This window comes from Urocampus carinirostris, chromosome 10 (genome assembly GCF_059441175.1).
Source record: "Urocampus carinirostris isolate Australia breed hairy pipefish chromosome 10, RoL_Ucar_1.0, whole genome shotgun sequence".
Taxonomy (NCBI): Eukaryota; Metazoa; Chordata; class Actinopteri; order Syngnathiformes; family Syngnathidae; genus Urocampus; species Urocampus carinirostris.
In genome coordinates this window covers 17,744,579-17,763,830 of record NC_142358.1, presented here as the reverse complement: position 1 = coordinate 17,763,830, position 19,252 = coordinate 17,744,579, and the positions used below count along the sequence as shown (strand labels likewise).

Genomic DNA, 19,252 nt, shown 5'->3' with positions numbered 1-19,252 from the left:
AATGTTTCTGCAAATGTCTGGCTGATAAATGCTGATCATATAGAGATACAGTGGGTGGGTTGGCGCATGGAATCCATAATTCAGTGGACATTTGGTACCATAGACCAATGTTGATGCTTTCTTGTGCTTCTTTCAGAAGTGAGTCACAGCCAGGTTAAATTTGTTGGTGAACCTGAGCTAACCTGCACCACTGCTCTACAGTATGCGTATTGCCAATGGTGAGCAATCCAAGTTTATCCCCTCCTTAAATTGTCATATATTAAAGCCAAGTCAAGGTTGATTGAAGCCCTAGTGTGCAATGAACACCGTGCAATGCTGCGGCACTGTTTTACAGTAGCAAGACAAACATGGCAACCTTTGGGTATGGATCCTACCATGTAAAACTACATATTTCTTCACCAGTGATGTTTAAGGAAAAAAAAAAAAAAAAAGAAAATCAGTACAAGTTTATGTATTTTATACAGTCTATACAAAAGGTTTTTTTTTACTGAATAAAAGTTATTTGTCCCACTAGAAGACACCAGTTAGACTGTACTGTTAAAGAGAGGTTAAAAAGGTAAAGCAAAGGTAAAAAGGTCCAAGACAGCAACAAATCACTACAAATACATAACACCTTTATTTAAATAAACTAAAAGCTACAATAAGAAAGGTTAAAGATCCTGTGACATCACATCTTTAGCAGTGCCCTCTGTGGGGGCCAGGGTCTTTTTGGGTAGTAATGCAGCGTGAATGTTAGGGATAACGCCGCCATCTGAGATAGTGACACCATCCAGCAGCTTGTTGAGCTCCTCGTCCTGCTTGACTGCCAGCAGGATATGGCGAGGACCGATCCGTTTCCTCTTGTTGACACTGGAGGCGTTGCCCGCTAGTTCCAGGATCTCTGCGCAGAGGTACTCCAAGATGGCAGCCAGGTAAACTGCTGCCCCCTTACCCACATTGTTGGCATAGTTCCCCTTTTTTAGCAGCCTATGGACCCGGCCGACTGGGAAGGAGATTCCGGCCCGTTCAGAGCTAGAAATCTTGGGTTTGGACTGCGGGGCACCCTTCTTTCCTCGGCCAGACATTGTCAAAATGTTGGAAGGGTTCCTGCGGAAAAAGATCCGAAGGTAAAATCTGCGGTCATTGCCAAAGAATACCAGTAACAAAAAGGTCAGGGGAGGCACTGCCTTGCCTGTCATCAAGGCAATATACAATTAAAAAGATTCATTTATTCAGTGTTTATGTTCTCATTTGACTTCACAATAATAAAATATTGGGATGCAACGCAATACTGGGAATTTTGGTAGTGAGCCAAAATAAGTCAATACAGAATAGTTAGTATACATCTGTACTTTTTGCTTGTACAGTGGTACCCTAATTGTGAAATTAAGTTTCTAGCAGTGACATTGTATGGTGAAACTTGCCATTTAAATGAATCACAACTAGATTAATCCATTCCAAAAGGTCATACAATTCAACTTTCCCGTAGGTACACCAATTATTCCTTAATATACCACATAGTGTAGGAAATAACTACATCTCTGCCCATCTCTATCACTCACCAAATCAAATTTATGTGGGTGCACTGCTGGCATTTACTGTTCTGTGGGTTTTCATAATGTGTCTCAACAGTGAACAGATTATTTTACGAGCTTCCATATAAAAGGATTCCTGAGCGATGTACAGCCAAAGCGGGTCTGTTGGTATGGCTCTGCGCCCGCACTCGCACTAAGGGGGTCTTTGAACAAATCAGTTAACATATTTGCACGAGATGAATCTCAGAGCCAAATGTACTTGTGATAAAAGACAAGTTTGCGACCCCTGCTTTAGTGGGAGCCTCACTGACTCTGGAAAACTGATCGTATAAATGAGGAAGATTTCTGGTCAGTCGCCGACTTCAGAAACCGAAAGATTTGTAAGCTGGGTTGATCTTTAAATGATGATATTATCAAATATTCTCCCCCATTAGTTAGTTTATCACGTTAAACAGCAAATATCATAGGTGCCAAAAATGATTCATTTATTTTCTTAAACATACTACTAAAACGCAAGCTAACAATACAAGAAAATATAGATATTTTCAGAGAAAAAAAAAAGCATTTTAAATATATATATAAATCCTGTATAATACTGTCCAGTCAACTAGTATACCTTCCATTCCACAATATTTTGGGTGGGGGAGAAAAAAAGTGAGGTTTTATTTATTTTTTTACTTTGAAAAGTTACAAGACCCACAAAAACAATATACTGATATTTAAAATTGGAAGACAGTATCGGACTAAAGATAAAAATCTGAGCCAAGTACTTTCCGTCTAAATGTTCAGATGGATACACCCAACCTTACTTCAGATGCAGAGCGAGGCAGGCAATTCTCTAATGGCAGAGGGCAACAGTGAGACCAAGGATTCTAATTTGGGACACACCTCAATCACAAACATTGACTTAATGATAGCATTAGCAAGCAAAGCATTAGGGCTGACTTTAAAAAGGTAAAGTAAGACTATTAAATATTTTTTAGTGGTGCCTCCTTGCTCTGCCTAGCAAATGATTAATAAAGTTCAAATTAAATCTGCCCCTATCCACTTTTCACTAAGAAAGAGCATAGATATTCTACGACTACAATAAAAAAACCAGTGTAAAGTTTGGGATCTGATGGTTCAAAAGTTTCTGCATGGTTATCTGAGCCACTGATGCGCACAAATGGGAATTTTAGCCTAACAAAGTACGAAACCCAATTTTCTAACTTGTGATGCTACATACCTTGCAAGGATTGCGGAAGTGAGCTAGGAGCCCCAGAAGGCTACCTCTGCTGCTTCTTCGAGGTGTTTTGACGAGGCACCGAAGTGCTCTACTTCTATTCCACAGACATTCAAATGTTGATGGCTGACACCTGCTTCTAGCTAATTATCAACAATCTCCGAACCAATTATATTTTCCACAGGGGGGCAATGGTAATATTGGTCGATCACTGACATTTCAGATTATTCCCAATTTTTGCCTTTCTGCATTTATTTATTATGGAAAAGATCTGTAGAGCAGTGTTAATCTAGTGAAAAGAAAAACAAAAGATTGGTCAGTGCTACCACCTGCTGGATGAGTTGCTTTACACTTTGACTTCTCTACATACAAACAATTTCTGTAGTGCAGCGGTTAGCACATTCGTCTACCACGCGAAAGGTCTTCAATTCGAGACCGGGTGAAATAATTATTGGCCTGGAGAGGGATGAGCGCGACCAGGCTGTACATGCCAAAAACACACCATAGGAAACACTAGTGTCTGAGGGATTCAACTCACCGCATGTTTGCCATGTAATAACAATGCCATGTGAAAATATTTCGCATTATACACCTTTATATTAAATACACAAATAGTTCTGTGTTAGAGGAATAATTCGATATGTTCAATCCTCGATATGATGAAATATTGTCGTTGTTATGTTACCTGACGAGTTAGCAGTTGTGTGGTAAAGAACAAAACTAAAAGAATACGATTTATTTTAAAGTGTTTTTATCATACAACTGTTTTCTAAAACAAAGCATCAAGTTTGAGGTACAAAATAGCGCTAGCATAGGCTAATGTTTCCGTTTTCACGGATCACTCATACTACAACAAGGTATTTGTGATTGTATTTTTACTATCATTATTGTTGTTATTATTATAGATCACAAAATTGCCATCTAAAACAACAACAAAATAAGATTGGGAAATTGACCAATAGGTTATTTTGTGTGTAATATGGGCACACCGGGCGGATGTCTCTGTGTGGCCTGCAACAGGCTGGCAACCAGTTCAGGGTGTCCCCTGCCCACTACCCGATGATTGCTGGGATGGGCTCCAGCACCCCTGCGACCCTACTGAGGACAAGCGGTGCAGATAACGGATGGAAAAATAATAGCACACCTTTAGTTGCTCAAAAGAAAAATGTGGTTGTCGTTATTGTTTATGAAATCAAATTTTAATTGTATAGCACTTTTCAGACAACACTTCAAAAGGCTGAACAGTATAAATATTATAGATCTTGGGCCCGGATTTATTTGTATTTTTTTGATGATCCACTTGTCATGTGTTCTATGTTTCTTTTTCTCCGGGGAGGATCTGCACAGCATGCAGATTACCCTGACGACTTCGGAAGGGTGATTTTTGCCGTCTCCGACAAGCCGTTGATTGTCTGAAACGGCAAATATCGAGTTTTCGAGGTAGTCAGTGTTGTGTGCATGCAACGCATTTCGGAGCTGAGACGTGCATTTCGGGATCAGGCTTTTCGGTGTCGGTGACGGCAAAAATCCCCCTTCCAAAGTAGTCAGTGTAGCGTGCATGCTGCACACCTCGGCGCCGGGCCTTTCATTGCCAAAGACTGACAAAATCACCTTTCCTCCTCACATATCAAATGTAAAAATTTGGGGTTCTGTCGGGCTCTGTCGCTCAAATCAAGTTAATGTGTCGGGTTCAAGCTGGTTCGGGATTTTATACCCTCAGACTGGGCTGGATTTTGTAAGGCCCGAACTTACCTCTACATTGAATGCCTCCGTCCAACCACCCCCACCCAATTCCTCACCGAAAAACCCAGAATGCCAAAACCTCAGACACATACACAATGGTTAAAACAACATTTAAAAAAACTACAATACAATTTACGGCAATGCACAGAAAACAATGTGGGGAAAGAGACCTGCGGTAGGATTTTGTTGATTAGGAAAAAGGTTTCTTTTGCCTGTATAATACAACCTACCGGATTAACTTAAGGGGAAAAAAACACATTTTAATTCAAAGAAATGTTGATGCTTTTGTAGTTATTCACTCACGTACTCATGCACTCATTGACAAAAGCTTTTCCCCCCAGTTTTTTGGGATTTGATTTTAGAAGTAATACAACGCGGTTGCAGAGTGACACAATACATAATGCAGTATGTGTTTGTGTTTTTATGTAATTTACTGGTTGATTGTACTGTTGCCATACCATAAATTCATTGAATGAAGAGCTGAGTAAGAAATGTTGGTTGTTGTCATATTTTATTGGAAGACAAATGGCTTGAGTTAGCGTAAATATTTTAGGGGTGGATTGAATATAACTCATGAAAAAAAAACGTATTTTTTACTCCAAAGAGATGTTGGTGTTTTTATATTTACTCAATCAATCACACAACCTCACATATACTTACTTATTTGTCTTTTTCCCCGCAGTATTTCAGTATTCAAATTTAAAATTACTATAACACAATTTGATTCATTAACATATACCTTTTTTTAATTCTAGGGGAGACCAGGTACAGTCGTAACACGGGGACAGTTGCATCAGTCAAAGTTTGACCAATTAGTAGAGAGTTTTTTTGATGCCACTAATGGAGGACATTTCTCTTTCCATTTTGACCTCACACGAGACATTTGAAGAGTCTGAGTGACATTGTCTCAATTTTATGGTCAAAAAACACCAGATCTGTTACTTGTAAAAAAAAAATGAAGGTACCATGTATACAAGTTTGAGAAGACTAACACAAAAGATTATAAATGGGGAGTGAGAAAGCAAAATGTGTAATAACCGTACCCAGTTTCCTGAACACATGTATCACGGTTCAAGGTTCACGGATCCCTTAACCACCTGTGTCGTATGGGCACCACTCCCTGTGGTGTGTCTTGGGGTAGTAGAGCCTGGCGATGCCTATCCGTCTCAAGGCTGTATTTTGGAGAGGGGTTTGCTCCCCCATGTTAAACAGATAATACTGGTTTACATGTCTGCCAGTAGCAGGAGAAACCTCATGATCTTACTCAGATAGAGCACCTCCATCATCTGGTTGCCGTTGTTTTTAAGTGAAAAGCGTCATCCCTCTCTTCAGAGATTAACTGTACCTCCGCATTGACAGGAAGCAACATGTGAAGATACCAATACTAAATCACTAAGGGAAAACTTTAGAGTATCATATCGTACAATACGCATTGCATGACTGTGCTATAACCACAAGTACGTAAATTGATATCTCAAGACACACGAACGTTTATTTCTCGAAATGTTGCACGGCTGTGCTATTTAGCAGATTTTACTTATAGCGGGGGTTTTGGTCCCCATTAAACACAAAAGGAGGGATTACAGTAGTTATTATTTGTATTAGGGAACATAGCGATACATCTTTTGACTTTTTATGATAACACATGCATTGCGGGACAAAATGTCGATACATTTCACACTTTTCCATACCTGTCAACCTGTACGGTTTTGCCGTACAAAGTATGTTTATTATGCATTTTAAGACGTGTACGACGTACAAGAAAATCCGTACGGAAAAAACGCAAATTTGTCAATTATGGTTACCATCCGGTATACACCGACTATAACGAAACGGCAAATCAATCAAGTCAAACGAGTTCGCCGCGGAAGCCTCTACCTCGGTATCGTTTTTTCCGTTGCAAACGAAGCGAGCGGTTTGATGTAGTGAAAGGAAGTCCGTCTCTTTTTAGAGAACCGGCTTTTTCGGCTCAACTCATTAAAGAGAGCCGGTTCACAAACGGCTCACTTGCTTTGATGCATTATATTGGGAATTAAAGGGATACCTTTAATCAGTATTTTACCAACAATAATTTAATGCTGAAAATGAATTCATAATTTGAATAAGAAAATGTATTATTCTACTTAATTATATTTGCATGTATTTTTCCTTCTACGGTGAACGTCCAAGCTACTTAATTTTTGAATTGTTTTTAATAATAAACCCCATTCATGTCGAGCAACTCAGGATCTCACAACAAAATGTTAATTAACTATATATATGATATAAAAAAAACACAGGTACAATATAACATGTTAAAGTACACAAATAAACACGTTTGAAAAAAAAATGGTGTAAGATTATTTTGTATTTTGTAAGGGAAAATACGACAGTTTGTAAGGGCATGGAGCCGTGGAGGTTGACAGGTATGATTTTCGCAAAATACTGTATACAATTTACAAAATATATGGACATGCAACAGAAGATGAATAATTGTAACTATATCATTAATAGTTACATAATTAAAAGTTTGTTTTATTTCATGTTATAAATGCCATACGCTTACGTTTCCGGGGCGTTCGCGTTCATTTTGCAACACTTTGCAACACTACTGCTGTTGAACGTAACTTGGGTGGCGCGACGCGCTGACGTCAGACGTGTGAACAACAAACGCTTGTTGGACTTTTCACCAGCTAGCCTGCCGCCTGCCTCCGAATGCTCGTGTTTGTCCAAAACACCTCCGACTCGCTGTACTTTCACCGACGTTGGCCGACAACTGGACCATTACTTCCCCCTTAAACCTGAAATATTTCCTAAACCGGGAGCAGGTGTCTTCTCGGGACGGATGTAAGCAATCGCGGAGACATGCTGTGGAGGATTCGGTGTTGGTCGGTGTGACGCTTGTTTCTTTACCAGCCGCGAGCGCCGTTCGGTGCGGGCCGGGATGTGAGTGGAGTTTTCATGTGCGTCACTCCGAAGTGAGACAACAACTATTAAGTTCTATTTGTCCTAAATAATGAACTCTGAGGCGCTACGTGACGCGGCAGGTATGCGAGGAAACGAGGGCCTAGGTGTTATTGCGGGGCACCAACTGTAGCACGCTAGCTAGCTGCCATTCTAGATCTAAATGAATCAGTTAAGATCGTTATTATAAAAAGAGCGAGACAGATAGCAAACAAGCACCTTGCTAATGCAATGGAGGCGCCCGGAGTGACGACCTAGCAGTTTGGTGCTTTTCTGTTTCTGCTGTCAAGGTCCATCCATTCCCATTTGACCGTGTAGTTTGCCTCTTTAATGGTTTTGCAATTGCACATGTCACACAAGCATCTACTGTTGTGTTATTGATTATCTCTACACTACCCTTCTAATTCAAAAAGCAATAATCCAAGTGTCCATCTAATAATTCTGCATGTATAGCTCACCCCTATTTGTCCATCCAGGCAGTGTGGTAAGAGTGAAATACTTATGAGTTTAACTGGACATGAAAACATGAATATCGAAGATCAGCGTCTCGATCTGTGCAATGTCAAGACCAAAGATGTTTTGGATGATGGTCATCATAACACTACTTTCGGCATGGACGATGCTCGGATCTCCGAGCTGATCTCTGACGTCGGGGTCGATTCGCAAACTGCGATCCCCGCTGTTATCATGCCGCAGCTCGCTGACAACCTTCAAGTGTCAAAGGGGGACAATTGCCTAGTAAAGGACACCCTGGAAATCAACGAGGTTAATGGGAATAGCCAAAGCGGTGGCCACGATAGGTCGCTAAACCCTACTGACTCTCCTCCAAATGATGGGGACCACAAGGACAATGGTGCTGTGGATAAAATGAAGGACCTTAAGGACAATGAACCTGTAAAGTTTAACGACCCGATAGAAGTATATGATGTCGGGGAAATGGACATGGGTGTGGACCTGAGCCTAGATGAGAGTGGCGTTCTGGAGGCTGAGATACCAAATGTCCCGTTGCTGTCAGGGGGTATTTCAGAACCCTCAAGTCGAGTCAACCCAAATTGTTGCGAGGCAGAAAGCCAGTCAGATGCAAACCAGTTGGATAAGCCGTCTGGCACGGACCACGCTGTGCTGTATCCAACAGTGGAGGAAGTGGACGATAAACAAAAATTGAGTGGCAAGAGGGTGACGTTTCCTTCAGATGACGACATTGTTTCTGGAGCGGTAGAACCAAAGGATCCCTGGAGACATGGTAATGCACTGTTTTTGTGTGGGTGTGTTTACATGTGTTAAGGTGATTGTTATCAACTTTTAAACCTGTTTTGTGTGTCTGCACTAATACACTTCTGAGCAAACCTGCATTTTCTTCTAAAACAGGTAATTGGTCATGTAAAGTAAAGTCAAACATACTCTACTTTTTCCAATTAGCATGCAGTGCACACAAAGGAGTACTGTAAAATTCGGACTATATGCCGTGACTTTTTTCCCCAATCTTTCAACCCTGTGGCTAATGCACCTTCATGCATTTTTGTAACGGCCACTAGGGGTGCCCGAGCAGTAAATGTAAGATTAACGTAACTTTGCATTTTGTGCATGAATAAAGCTAGCATGAGCAGACCCTCATCATGGAAAAAGGTTCAATAAAAAGGGGAGCGCCAACTACCATATTGGGAATAGTTTTACAAGTCTGTTTATTTGTAAACTGAAAAAATGTGGCAAACCGATTACAAGAAGCAACGTCCAACGAAGCAGTCATGTTTAAGCCTATTTATCTGTCGGCATTACCTTGTGTTTTGGATCAAATATTTTACACGGATTCAATGGATTGTCCTTGATATAACAAAGCCATTTTCACGGACATTCAAAGAAGTTAAAGACGGCCATGGGACGTAATGGTGAGTTACCTCAGCTTTATAGTTTTCAGGTATCTTGTTTCAGACTGATCGTGATGTTGAAATGGTGTTCTCTATAGTTTGAATTTTACAGTACTATTTTACATTTATAAGCAAACAATTACCAAATGAATTGTTTAAAGTCGCCAAGCGGACATATTTGTGTCTGACCTTCGATGATACTGTGCAGGAGTGTGTGACTGGCAATGGCATATCTGCCCATTATTCTGAGGTTGTGGAAGAGGATATTCCGCTACTGAGCTACAAATCTGCAACAAACTGGAACCTCACATGTCGAACAGCCGTTTCAATACAAAAGCCCAACGGCAAATTAGGAACATGATCCTACCATGCTGACATTGTTCCTCCAGGGTCTAGGTTCAGGCAAGACATGATACCTCTTTCATTCATTTGACTGCAATCTAGAGTTTCAGTTCTAGTATTGCCGGGTGAACATTTACAGTAGCTATTTACTCAGCTCTGTTTTGAGATGTGACTCATTTTTTGCTATTGGCATTTTGATCTCTGGCCAAATTAATTCAGTTTTTTGTAAGAAGAAAAAGTAATATACTGGAAACTGTTGACAGACTAGCAGGTTAATTATTTGATAAATTACCAGAAGTATTGGTAAAAGAATTATAAAACAATGGTCAGCGATAGTCGGTGACTCAGAACCAGTAACAAGCTCCTAACTACAGCAAAGCTAAGTTCAAAGGCAATAATAAACCTAACCTAAAATAGGACTCATGAGTTTACATGCTGCTCGATGGAGCTGATTGTTTGCTAATAACAGATCACTAGGATAAATGTATATGTGAGCCAGATGACAAGCAGCACATTAAATGCTGTGGTTCATGTCCGCTATCCACTTCCTGGACCAGTGTTAATACAGCACACATTACAAGGAAACATGAACAAAAGAGGTATACGCCCAGAACACCTTATGCTTACCCCACAGCAACATAATTGTAGGTTGAATAATGAAGCTTGATCTCATAAGTTTGCATCGTTATGACTTTTTAAAATTATATATTATTTAAACTGTTGGACATTTCCTGACATGGTGAATTTGTTTTAAAATAAAAATGTGACTTATTTTTTTTCAAACCGTTTAACCAACTTTTACCTCATCATAACTATTTATATTTATTCTAGAATTAAATTGTCAGGGTTGCACTTCTAACATTATTGCAATAAGAAATATGTGACAATAGGAGTTTTTACTTAAAAGGTGTTCAAATAACTTTTATTAAAAAATATTCTGCCCCGCCTATCTTCTTTTATCTTGCTGCTACCAATGCTGCGACGCGCAACTCATTAGTTAGAAGGGGGGAGAGAAGGGGAGGTTTGAGAGTGACTTTGTTCTCGTCATCAGTTTTTGTCTTAGTGTAGATTGAAAATGATTAAAAAAAGACAACTACAGTCCAAATGCCAACCCAAACATCAAAAAATGGATGAAAAATACTTTTTTGAGCGCATCTAAGGAATGCACATACTTGATGAATGAGCTGACTTAGGCTGCATTCAGAGATGGCAGCAGAGAGTAACTGAGTTTCGTATTTCGGACAACACCTTTAAAGGGGTTACAAAATATCTTCTTTTTTTTTCAATTAGGCATAGAACGTGCAGTGTTCCACCCCACGATCATGCAGATATGTTCCATTTTATTCCACGCGCCATGAATCTTAATAAAATTAATACTCAAAGTAGACATTATGACTTTTCATCCCCTAGAGCTGTGACGTCACCTGAAGACCATGAGGAATCAAAACAATGACAGTCCCGTTGAAAAAAGACGGCAATTGCAGTAATCAGAGAATGCATAGCGCTCACTTCAGCTTGGTGTAATTGGAACTTTGGTTACTATGTCGCTGGGGGACTAAATGTTTTGCCTGAGTTGCGTCCTTTGATCATCAAAAGTTGCGTGTTGTAAGCTTACCTGCCGTTGTGTACAGTGTGCATTCCGTTTTGCCTTCGCCTCCAATTAGGTATGTGATTGTGACTTTTCTTTTTGTGTTTTTTGCCACGTGTTTTGCAATAAATTTATTGTTCGGATAGTTATTTAGTGTGCGGGCTCCCGAAGGCCTCCAGGTTAGCTGGCTAGCCTGTCGTGCTATCTGTTATTTCCCCAGCTGGGTACGTGTTGCCGTAATCATTTTTTAAAAAAATTTTAATCCCAGTGTCCCTGGCTGATTATTGCATGTTTTTTAGTCAGCCAGACTCCCGTTTTCCCACCAATCCGTCCTGTATTGCCCTCTTTAGTATCCGGCTAGCATGTTGTGATAATTTGGTATATTTACGGCTAAGTTTTATGTTTGTCCGCCCCGGAAGGTTGTTTGGATTCTTGCCATTTGTTGTACCATTGCTTCACTCACCTGCGACCCAGCGCCTGGGCATTCTCCACATAAACAACCAAAACACTGCTTAAAACGCTCAAAACCTTTTTGAATAGTTAACATGTAAACCAATATTGTGAGTGGCTTGCTAGGGTGCTGGTGTGCTTCACATGACGTTGGCGGTCTGGAAGTCAAAGACAATACAGAATATAGGTAGAGAGAGAGAGAGAGTAATATATAAATAAATGTTTACCTATCTATCATAATATATATATATATATATGTGTGTGTGTGTGTGTGTGTGTGTGTGTGTGTGTGTGTGTGTGTGTGTGTGTGTGTGTGTGTGTGTGTGTGTGTGTGTGTGAGAGAGTATGCAAAAAAAATAACGTAATATTTTCTTTCATTTTGTATGTTTTAGAATTGGGGTACCTGCTTGAAATATTTACAATTCTAACAGGAAGTTTATTCTGCAACTATTCTCCGAACATGCATGTTATTTCAAATCCATGACTTAAATTAGGTCCTCAACATTGTTACTTTTCTCATTTTTTTCCATAATTAGAACTTGTGATTTTTCTGCCTCTATTGGATTCTCTTTCTTTCTTTTTGGAACAATATTTTTGTAACAATAATCTTATAGAATTTAAATGTAATGGGTTCTGTGGAAAAAGCAATTGACCTTTTTTTGTCGTGATTTTACCCTTTTCCCTGTTTCAGAACTGCTATAATACAGTATAGACCAGGGGTGGCGAACAAGTTTGACACAAAGAGCCGAAATTTTTAACTGTGAGAGTCAAATAGCCACACCACGCATGGACCTGCCATGACAGACGTACACACACAAACACACACTATTTAAACATATTATTTCCCATAACACACTCCTCTCCTTACAATACAACAAGTATTGTTCTTCTGTTGATTTCAAGGAAAGTGTCCACCTTCAATACACACAAAAAAAACTAAACATGAAACAAGGCAAAGATCCAAAGTATATAGAAAATATGATGAGGCAAAGAGCCGCATTCTTATTGGCTAGAGCCACGTGTTCGCCACCCCTGGTATAGACTCATATTACCGTATTTTCCGCACTATGAGGATCACCTAAAAGCCTTTATTTTTTTCAAAAACTGACCATGCGCCTTCTACTACAGTGCGCCTTATATATGGATCAATATTAAGCCGCAAGGTCTCGCAACAAAGGCAAGCAGCCGCCGACTAGATTCCTCCTCGTAGGCGATGTGGTCCGCAGTGTATGCTGGGATGCATATGTCGGCGTTTCATTTCCCAGCCGATGTGTCAATCATCATTTGAATCAATCACTATTGGCTAAAGTTATTCGGAGGTAAAGGGGTTGTTGATGCACAGTTGTTTTGATTACATGGTTTCTACATACGTACATTGCTGAAATTTTGGGGTACATCAGTTAAAAGCAACAAGGTACTGATACTGAAATCATTTCCAGTATCAATATTGGACCGGAACACCCTATACATTTCGCGTAACGTTAACTCAGTTGTGGCAGACGGGCTTTCAGTTGAGGCAAACGGGCTTTATCTGTAAAGATTGCTTTATTGCAATCTTTACAGATTGCTATGACTGGAGTGACTGAAAATCTACTATAACAAATTTAAAAGTTCTTTAAACAAACCTCATACTCAGAGTGAGGAGCTCCAGGTAACATGTTTACACCACAATCTTTAGACATTTCATGTTGTGTTTTACTAAAAAACAAAATGTTTTTGAAAATCGACTGTCCTGGTCAACATGGTTTAGAATTTTTTTCTGTCCCAGTCAGGCCAGTATCTGCAGTCGATCAAACAATGCAACACTTTGACTTGAGTTCATCCCTGCGTCGTGTCTTGAGGTGTACTGGTCTTTGGGGTTTTTGGTGGTGCATTGACTGAACACATGTTATTTGTCCTGCTTGAAGATACCTTGTGGTGAATTGGCACTGTGCTACAAGTTGGCTTAGCTCTTTCTACGGCAACCGCAATAAAACAATTAACGTTTATGATATGAAAATAACATTTGCATGTTCCATCTGCTCAGTTTATGTACTCAAAAGATAGCTAAGAGTCTTCCATCTTCACATTTTCTGTGGGAAGAAATTCCTATAAGGATTGCGTGACAGCACACTCATGGTAAAGATAAATAAAGAAAAGAATAGTATTTATTTTTTAAATGTGTCCAGCCCAGCAGTGATTTTTCATACCATACTTGTCTGTGTGGGCCTTTTTGTTCGCTCGTCAAACAGGTATTCCTCGCTCTCCCGCTCGTAGACCGACACCGTGCACTGACAAATATTATTTTAACACTCCATTAGTGCACGCGTCGCACATTAAATACCCCCTTCATTTAAAAATAGAACCCTTGTACCCCTCATATGTTCCCACTCACAGGAGACTGGATTTCAAATGGTATTTGTTGGTTCATTCATTTTACTACGATAAACTGCGCTGGCACTACGCCTATCGTTCTTGATTATCACATTTTATTTTGACTTCATAAAGTTTAACAATAATATGTTGTTGTGTTTTTTCTCATCTTGTGAAATGAGAAATACTCCTAAATGGTTATTATTTCCATTTTAAACCCAAAATTATTACGTCTGATGCTAATTGATCAATTTTGCCTCAATTTGTATTCAGTTATTAGCTAAACTGCGCAAGACAGACAAAAGTCCTAAGTTCAAGTGGCACATTTTCAGCCACACATGGACAAAAAAATATATTTTGTGTTCCTGTTTCTTATCTGGGTTGTTTCATTCTCCATTGAGAACCCTTTCTTCCTTTTTTGGGTGACTCAATTTCTTAATAATTTGGTCAGATTTTTTGAGCTCACAGCATCAGAGCCACAGTTTTCCACCTTTGTTGAGCGGGCCAGCTGTCAAGTGTGAATGACGTTGTTCTGGTGTCCTGGGAGCGGTAGTGCAGACTGGGAGTGGGATGTCTATTTTGAAAACTGGCACAGGCATGTTGAGAGTGAGCTCTTGTCAGTCGTTACTTCCGAGCAATTTTCACTTGAAGCTGTTGGAATTAAACATGTCGCCATAAATTTTCTATTTTCCAAGTAAAGTTATTGGTCCATCTAATTAGTGTTGGCAAGGTTTTCGTATTATGGGATACTATTTCTACATGTTAATGTCAACACTTGCTCGAATGTTTCGTGACATTTCGAGGCTGATGGTCCTTATAAAACAGTTTTTGCCAAAGGCTAATGTTTCTAGCTATATACAACAGTCATTAACCGTCAGTTACAAAAATTACTAATATCACCAGGCATCTCTCTAAGAATGCATGCATATTCCTCAGTTTTAATTGCTATAAAAACAATAGTAATGACCTCGGGAAATGTATTCCCTTCTTTTTAATGTGCTACTCACATAAGAATAGTTGCCATTGGTGCTGTTCTTCACTTTAATTGAAAGAGTTAAGTGTTAGCAAAAGGACTAAACACAGAAATTCTTTTAATTTGGGAAGCAGTAAGATAAGTCTCTTTTGTATGCATGAGTTGTTGACAAGTGTGCACACAAAGCCAATGTATTTTGTTTGAATTCATAAAAACTTCAAAGGGCATGTCAGAGACTGTAAACGGCCATTAAATTAAATGAGGTTGGTGGTCAAAAATGTTAAGGACCAAAAAAAAAAAAAACCCTTTGCTCCTTATTTTCCATGCATTAATGTGATACTGTACTGCAAATGGCATGTGCAGTTTAAAATGATGTGCCCCCATTGTTACGATTCCAAACTGAAATGAAGCCAGTGGAAATGTGGCTTAATGTGCCCAGTGAGTTTATATCTGAGACAGAGTGGATTATCTTAAGCTGGTTGTGTTCCAGTATGCAGACGTGCTCAGTTTGCAATCCCTTCCATTGAAACACAGAATGGTTTATTCACTGGTTATACATTATCGTATCATAAAGACTTGAGAAATTATCCATTTGTCACGGAGTGAGTTGCAAATACCCCACAAAGTCATTTTTCAGGAGCATTGTTTGCTCATTGTGTTTTAGCTTCTGCGTAACCACGTGTTTGTTCAGTGGCCTAGTTGATATTGTCAAGGTCAGTGACTTGTACAGAAGGATAGGCTTAAACTGCAGTTTCTTGCTCTCATTTTGCTTTGTGTTTTAGGCCAGATCTTTAGATGGCTAAGCAGGCTGGTGTAAGTTGTTCTTTAATGAAATGCATGTTATGTTGTATGTAATACCATACTCTTGTTTCAAGCTCTTTCATATCACCCCCCAATTTTCTTTGGGGGGGATTAAAAACTCAGCTATTCTTAGGAGTGAATCAGAGCTACAGTATATAATCACATTCTAAAGAAATGAATGTCCCTGAACAGTGGTCTGGTGGTTGGCACAGCAACCCTGACCCGTCATGCTATATGCTGGCTTTTATTATGCCTTTTAAAAGTGCAAAGGTCTAAGTGCTGTACCAATAAGTTAGAAATGCAACCTTCCGAAGGTATGATATACAAGTTCAAATACAATATTCTTGTTTGAGAGTTCAGAAAGATTTAAATAAAGCATCACTTGCATTTAATTGTAAACTGATTTTCATGGAGCATAAAGCACTCCCCATTATGTGTATGCACAAAGACCACCAGCTGCTCAATTGTTGAAAATAATTCATAATTTAGAGCAGATAACGGTCCCTTGTTACGTCCTTTTTTTTTTTCTCATCCCTAAAAAATTCAGTCTGGTTCACTGGGAGTTTACCGTTGCCTCCATGCAATGAAATGCAATACTAGTGTGAGGTAACTACTTTACCCACTACTTTTCCCCTCCAAAGATCTCATGTTCCTAAAAAAAAAAACAAGTGGGAACTTGGAGGTGTACTGGGGTTAAATATAAAATGGACAAAAAATGAGGTCACAAAAAATGGGGGGACCAAATCTTGCTGAATAGGCTAGCCCGTGTTTGAGAATTCAATCAATGATGCCTTTCTTTTGACTGATTTATTTTTGCACCTCCATTGACCCAAATGTAAGCCTCTTAGACTAGGATTGTGGTTTGTCTTGAAAGACACAGTCAGCATCTCAGCCTTCCTCACGTTTGGAAACAATCTTGTTTAGCGTTGCCGCGCTGCTTTCTAGGAGCTTGATTTTCCTAGATGTTAGGAGTACCTGTTTCTCCCTCTAAGTCACCACTACCTCCCAGTATGTATTTTGGAGGAAGTGACACAAAAATACTGTGAAATAGCAGGCCTTTGAAATAGCTGATAAATCAATGATCTTGCCAGGCTTCACCTCTGACTGGTTGTTACAGACTACAGAGTGTTTACTGTTTCTAGCTGAATAAAAACTTCTATTTTTTTTTTCTTAGTAGTATTTCAAAGGATGTCCTAGTATATGATGCTTGACAAGTTATTTAAACTCCCAAGCCAATACTGCACTCTCTTCTGAAATCATCGAGTGGTATGTGTGTAAATTCTGTCTGGTTAGCCTGAAACCACGAGCTTGCAAACCCCACCTTCTTCCCATTGAAGTGTTTGCGCGCACTTGCACTACCTCATCTCTGCACAATAACTCTTTTCCAAGGACTTGGTGTTTGCTGGAGGGACACCATGTACCATACAGTCTTGCAACTCTACATGTTGAAAATACTGTGAGCAAATACAATGAAATCATTTCACCTAATGTGTGAAGTTAAACTTTGTTACTCTTTTATGTAGGTTACTCACAAAAATGGGGGTGGGGGAATCCGTTACTTACCGTATTTTCGACATGGACAATTATTATACAAAGCAGCAACAAAAGAGGATTTGCAATTAGCGCTCTAAAGTTGGCGTCTGAGCCACCGTCAAAGTTCTTTTCTTTTTTGTTTCCTTCCAGCAACAAACAATTAACATGTTGACCACAAGAGGGCACTTGAAGAACACTGTGTTTTTCAAAGGCTGAACAGTTACCATATGCAGTAACAATAAATTGTTATTCATTCACTGTATTTTCCGCTATACAAGGAGCATTATAAGGCACCCTTTCAATTAAGGGTATTTAGGTGAGCCTTATAGTCTGGAAAATACTCCAATTGACCAGCTCAGTAGCCTAGATGGTAGGGCGCCCGCTTTGAGACTGGGAGGTCGCTGGTTCGCGCCTCGGCCGAGTCATACCTAAGACTTATAACATTGGTAAAAATGGCGGCGCCCTCTGTTGGCTGCGGCTGCATCGGCTCGCTACAACGGGTCAGGTGTATCGACATTTCGTTCTTACAAAGAATGACAATACAAAGGAAATTAATATTATTATTATTATTGGTTTAGTATGTTATTTAATTATTTTGTCAAAATAGGAAATGTGGCTATTTGGCCCAAGACTCCTTCAGCCATTGCAATTTAGCACTTAATTTTTAGCAGCTTTACTAATAATATTTTGTATACAATTGAAACTGCATCGGACCACCGTTCAGGGACATTCACGGCTGTAGTATGTAATTATATAGCTCTGATTCACTCATAGGAATTGCAGTTTTTAATTTAGAACAAAGGTTTTGGGGTGAAATAAAAGAAAGCTTTGAATGAGAGTATGGTTGTACATACAATGCATTTCAATAAAAAACTTTAAATCCTAATGAAATATGACTACTTTTCTCCCAATTTCGGTTACTTTTTAATTTAAATTAGTCAGCTATTTATTCAATATTTGAAAGTTCAGTTTTTCTGCAGTTGTGAAAATAGTCATAGCAAATATAGTAAGGTCAAAACATGTTTTTATTGCTCTCTCTGCGTATGCTTCTGAGGTATTCTGTATGGAAGTACTGTTCGCTAAAGTGGAATGGATACTAAAGGTAAAATGTTTTGTTGTATGCTTTTCCAGCTCAAAACGTGACTGTGGACGACATCCTGTGTTCGTATAAGCAGGCCTGTCAGAAGCTTAACTGTAAACCCATTCCCAAAGTGCTTAAACAGATTCAGGTAAGGCACCGTTTAACAAAAACAAGAGATTTCTTAACAAGCTCATACCTACAATCACACATATCCTCATGTGTAAAGATCAAACACCTTGCTAAACCACACGGATGAATAGTGACTAGGAATTATATCACATGCCTCATTGAATCTAAATCACACCCCTGCTTAAATCCTGCCCCCCCCCCCCCCCCCCTCCTTGGATATTCTATCTGCTCTCTAATTTGATGTACCCAACTGCAATTTACTGCAGTCTGTGTTCCTGCTGACTCTGCTTTCGTGAGGTTCGCAACTGTTCCTGATGCTTACCGGCGTGAGTGATATACAGTAGTACGACTTGCCTGGTGCCGATGCCCCAACTGACCTTTGAATCCACATAACTAGACAAGCTTTACTAGATTTTTTTCTTCGCTAAAAATGATGGCATAATTTTTTTTGCTTTGAAACTGTTCAAGTATCTTTCAGATACTGTAGGGAATGAGAAAAATGATCAATTTACGGATCTGGTAAACAGAAACACTTTTAGGAAAGACCCCTAAAAAAGTTGTTAAATTTGTGTCATAACCCCCCTCCCCCCCATCTGATAAGGTGCTGATATAGCAAACAGAAAGGCTAGTATTGTCTATAGTCTGCCGTTTTCTTTAGCCTGCCTTGTCTTGTGGTTTGGCCAACAGTCATGAGTCCCATAATCCCTCTGTAGGAG

At 39.5% G+C, this 19,252-nt stretch overlaps 2 protein-coding genes across 2 annotated transcripts in view; one reads left to right on the top strand and one right to left on the bottom strand.

Annotated features, from left to right (window-relative positions):
* Positions 1 to 597: 597 nt before the first annotated feature.
* Positions 598 to 2,907, bottom strand: LOC148357975 (histone H2A-like). The gene is made up of 2 exons (XM_088345658.1): positions 2,740 to 2,907; positions 598 to 1,086 (listed from the first exon to the last, which is right to left on the bottom strand). Exon 2 carries the CDS (start codon positions 1,062 to 1,064, stop codon positions 651 to 653), a length of 414 nt encoding a protein of 137 aa, XP_088201784.1. The 5' UTR covers positions 1,065 to 1,086; positions 2,740 to 2,907; the 3' UTR covers positions 598 to 650.
* Positions 2,908 to 7,104: 4,197 nt separating this feature from the next.
* ppp1r37 (protein phosphatase 1, regulatory subunit 37) overlaps positions 7,105 to 19,252 on the top strand; it is a 28,036-nt gene continuing 15,888 nt past the window's right edge. The window contains exons 1-2 of the mRNA XM_088345017.1: positions 7,105 to 8,665; positions 18,458 to 18,555. Coding sequence (XP_088201143.1) covers positions 7,924 to 8,665; positions 18,458 to 18,555 — 840 coding nt within the window. The 5' untranslated portion in view covers positions 7,105 to 7,923. The remainder of the gene's footprint in view (positions 8,666 to 18,457; positions 18,556 to 19,252) is intronic.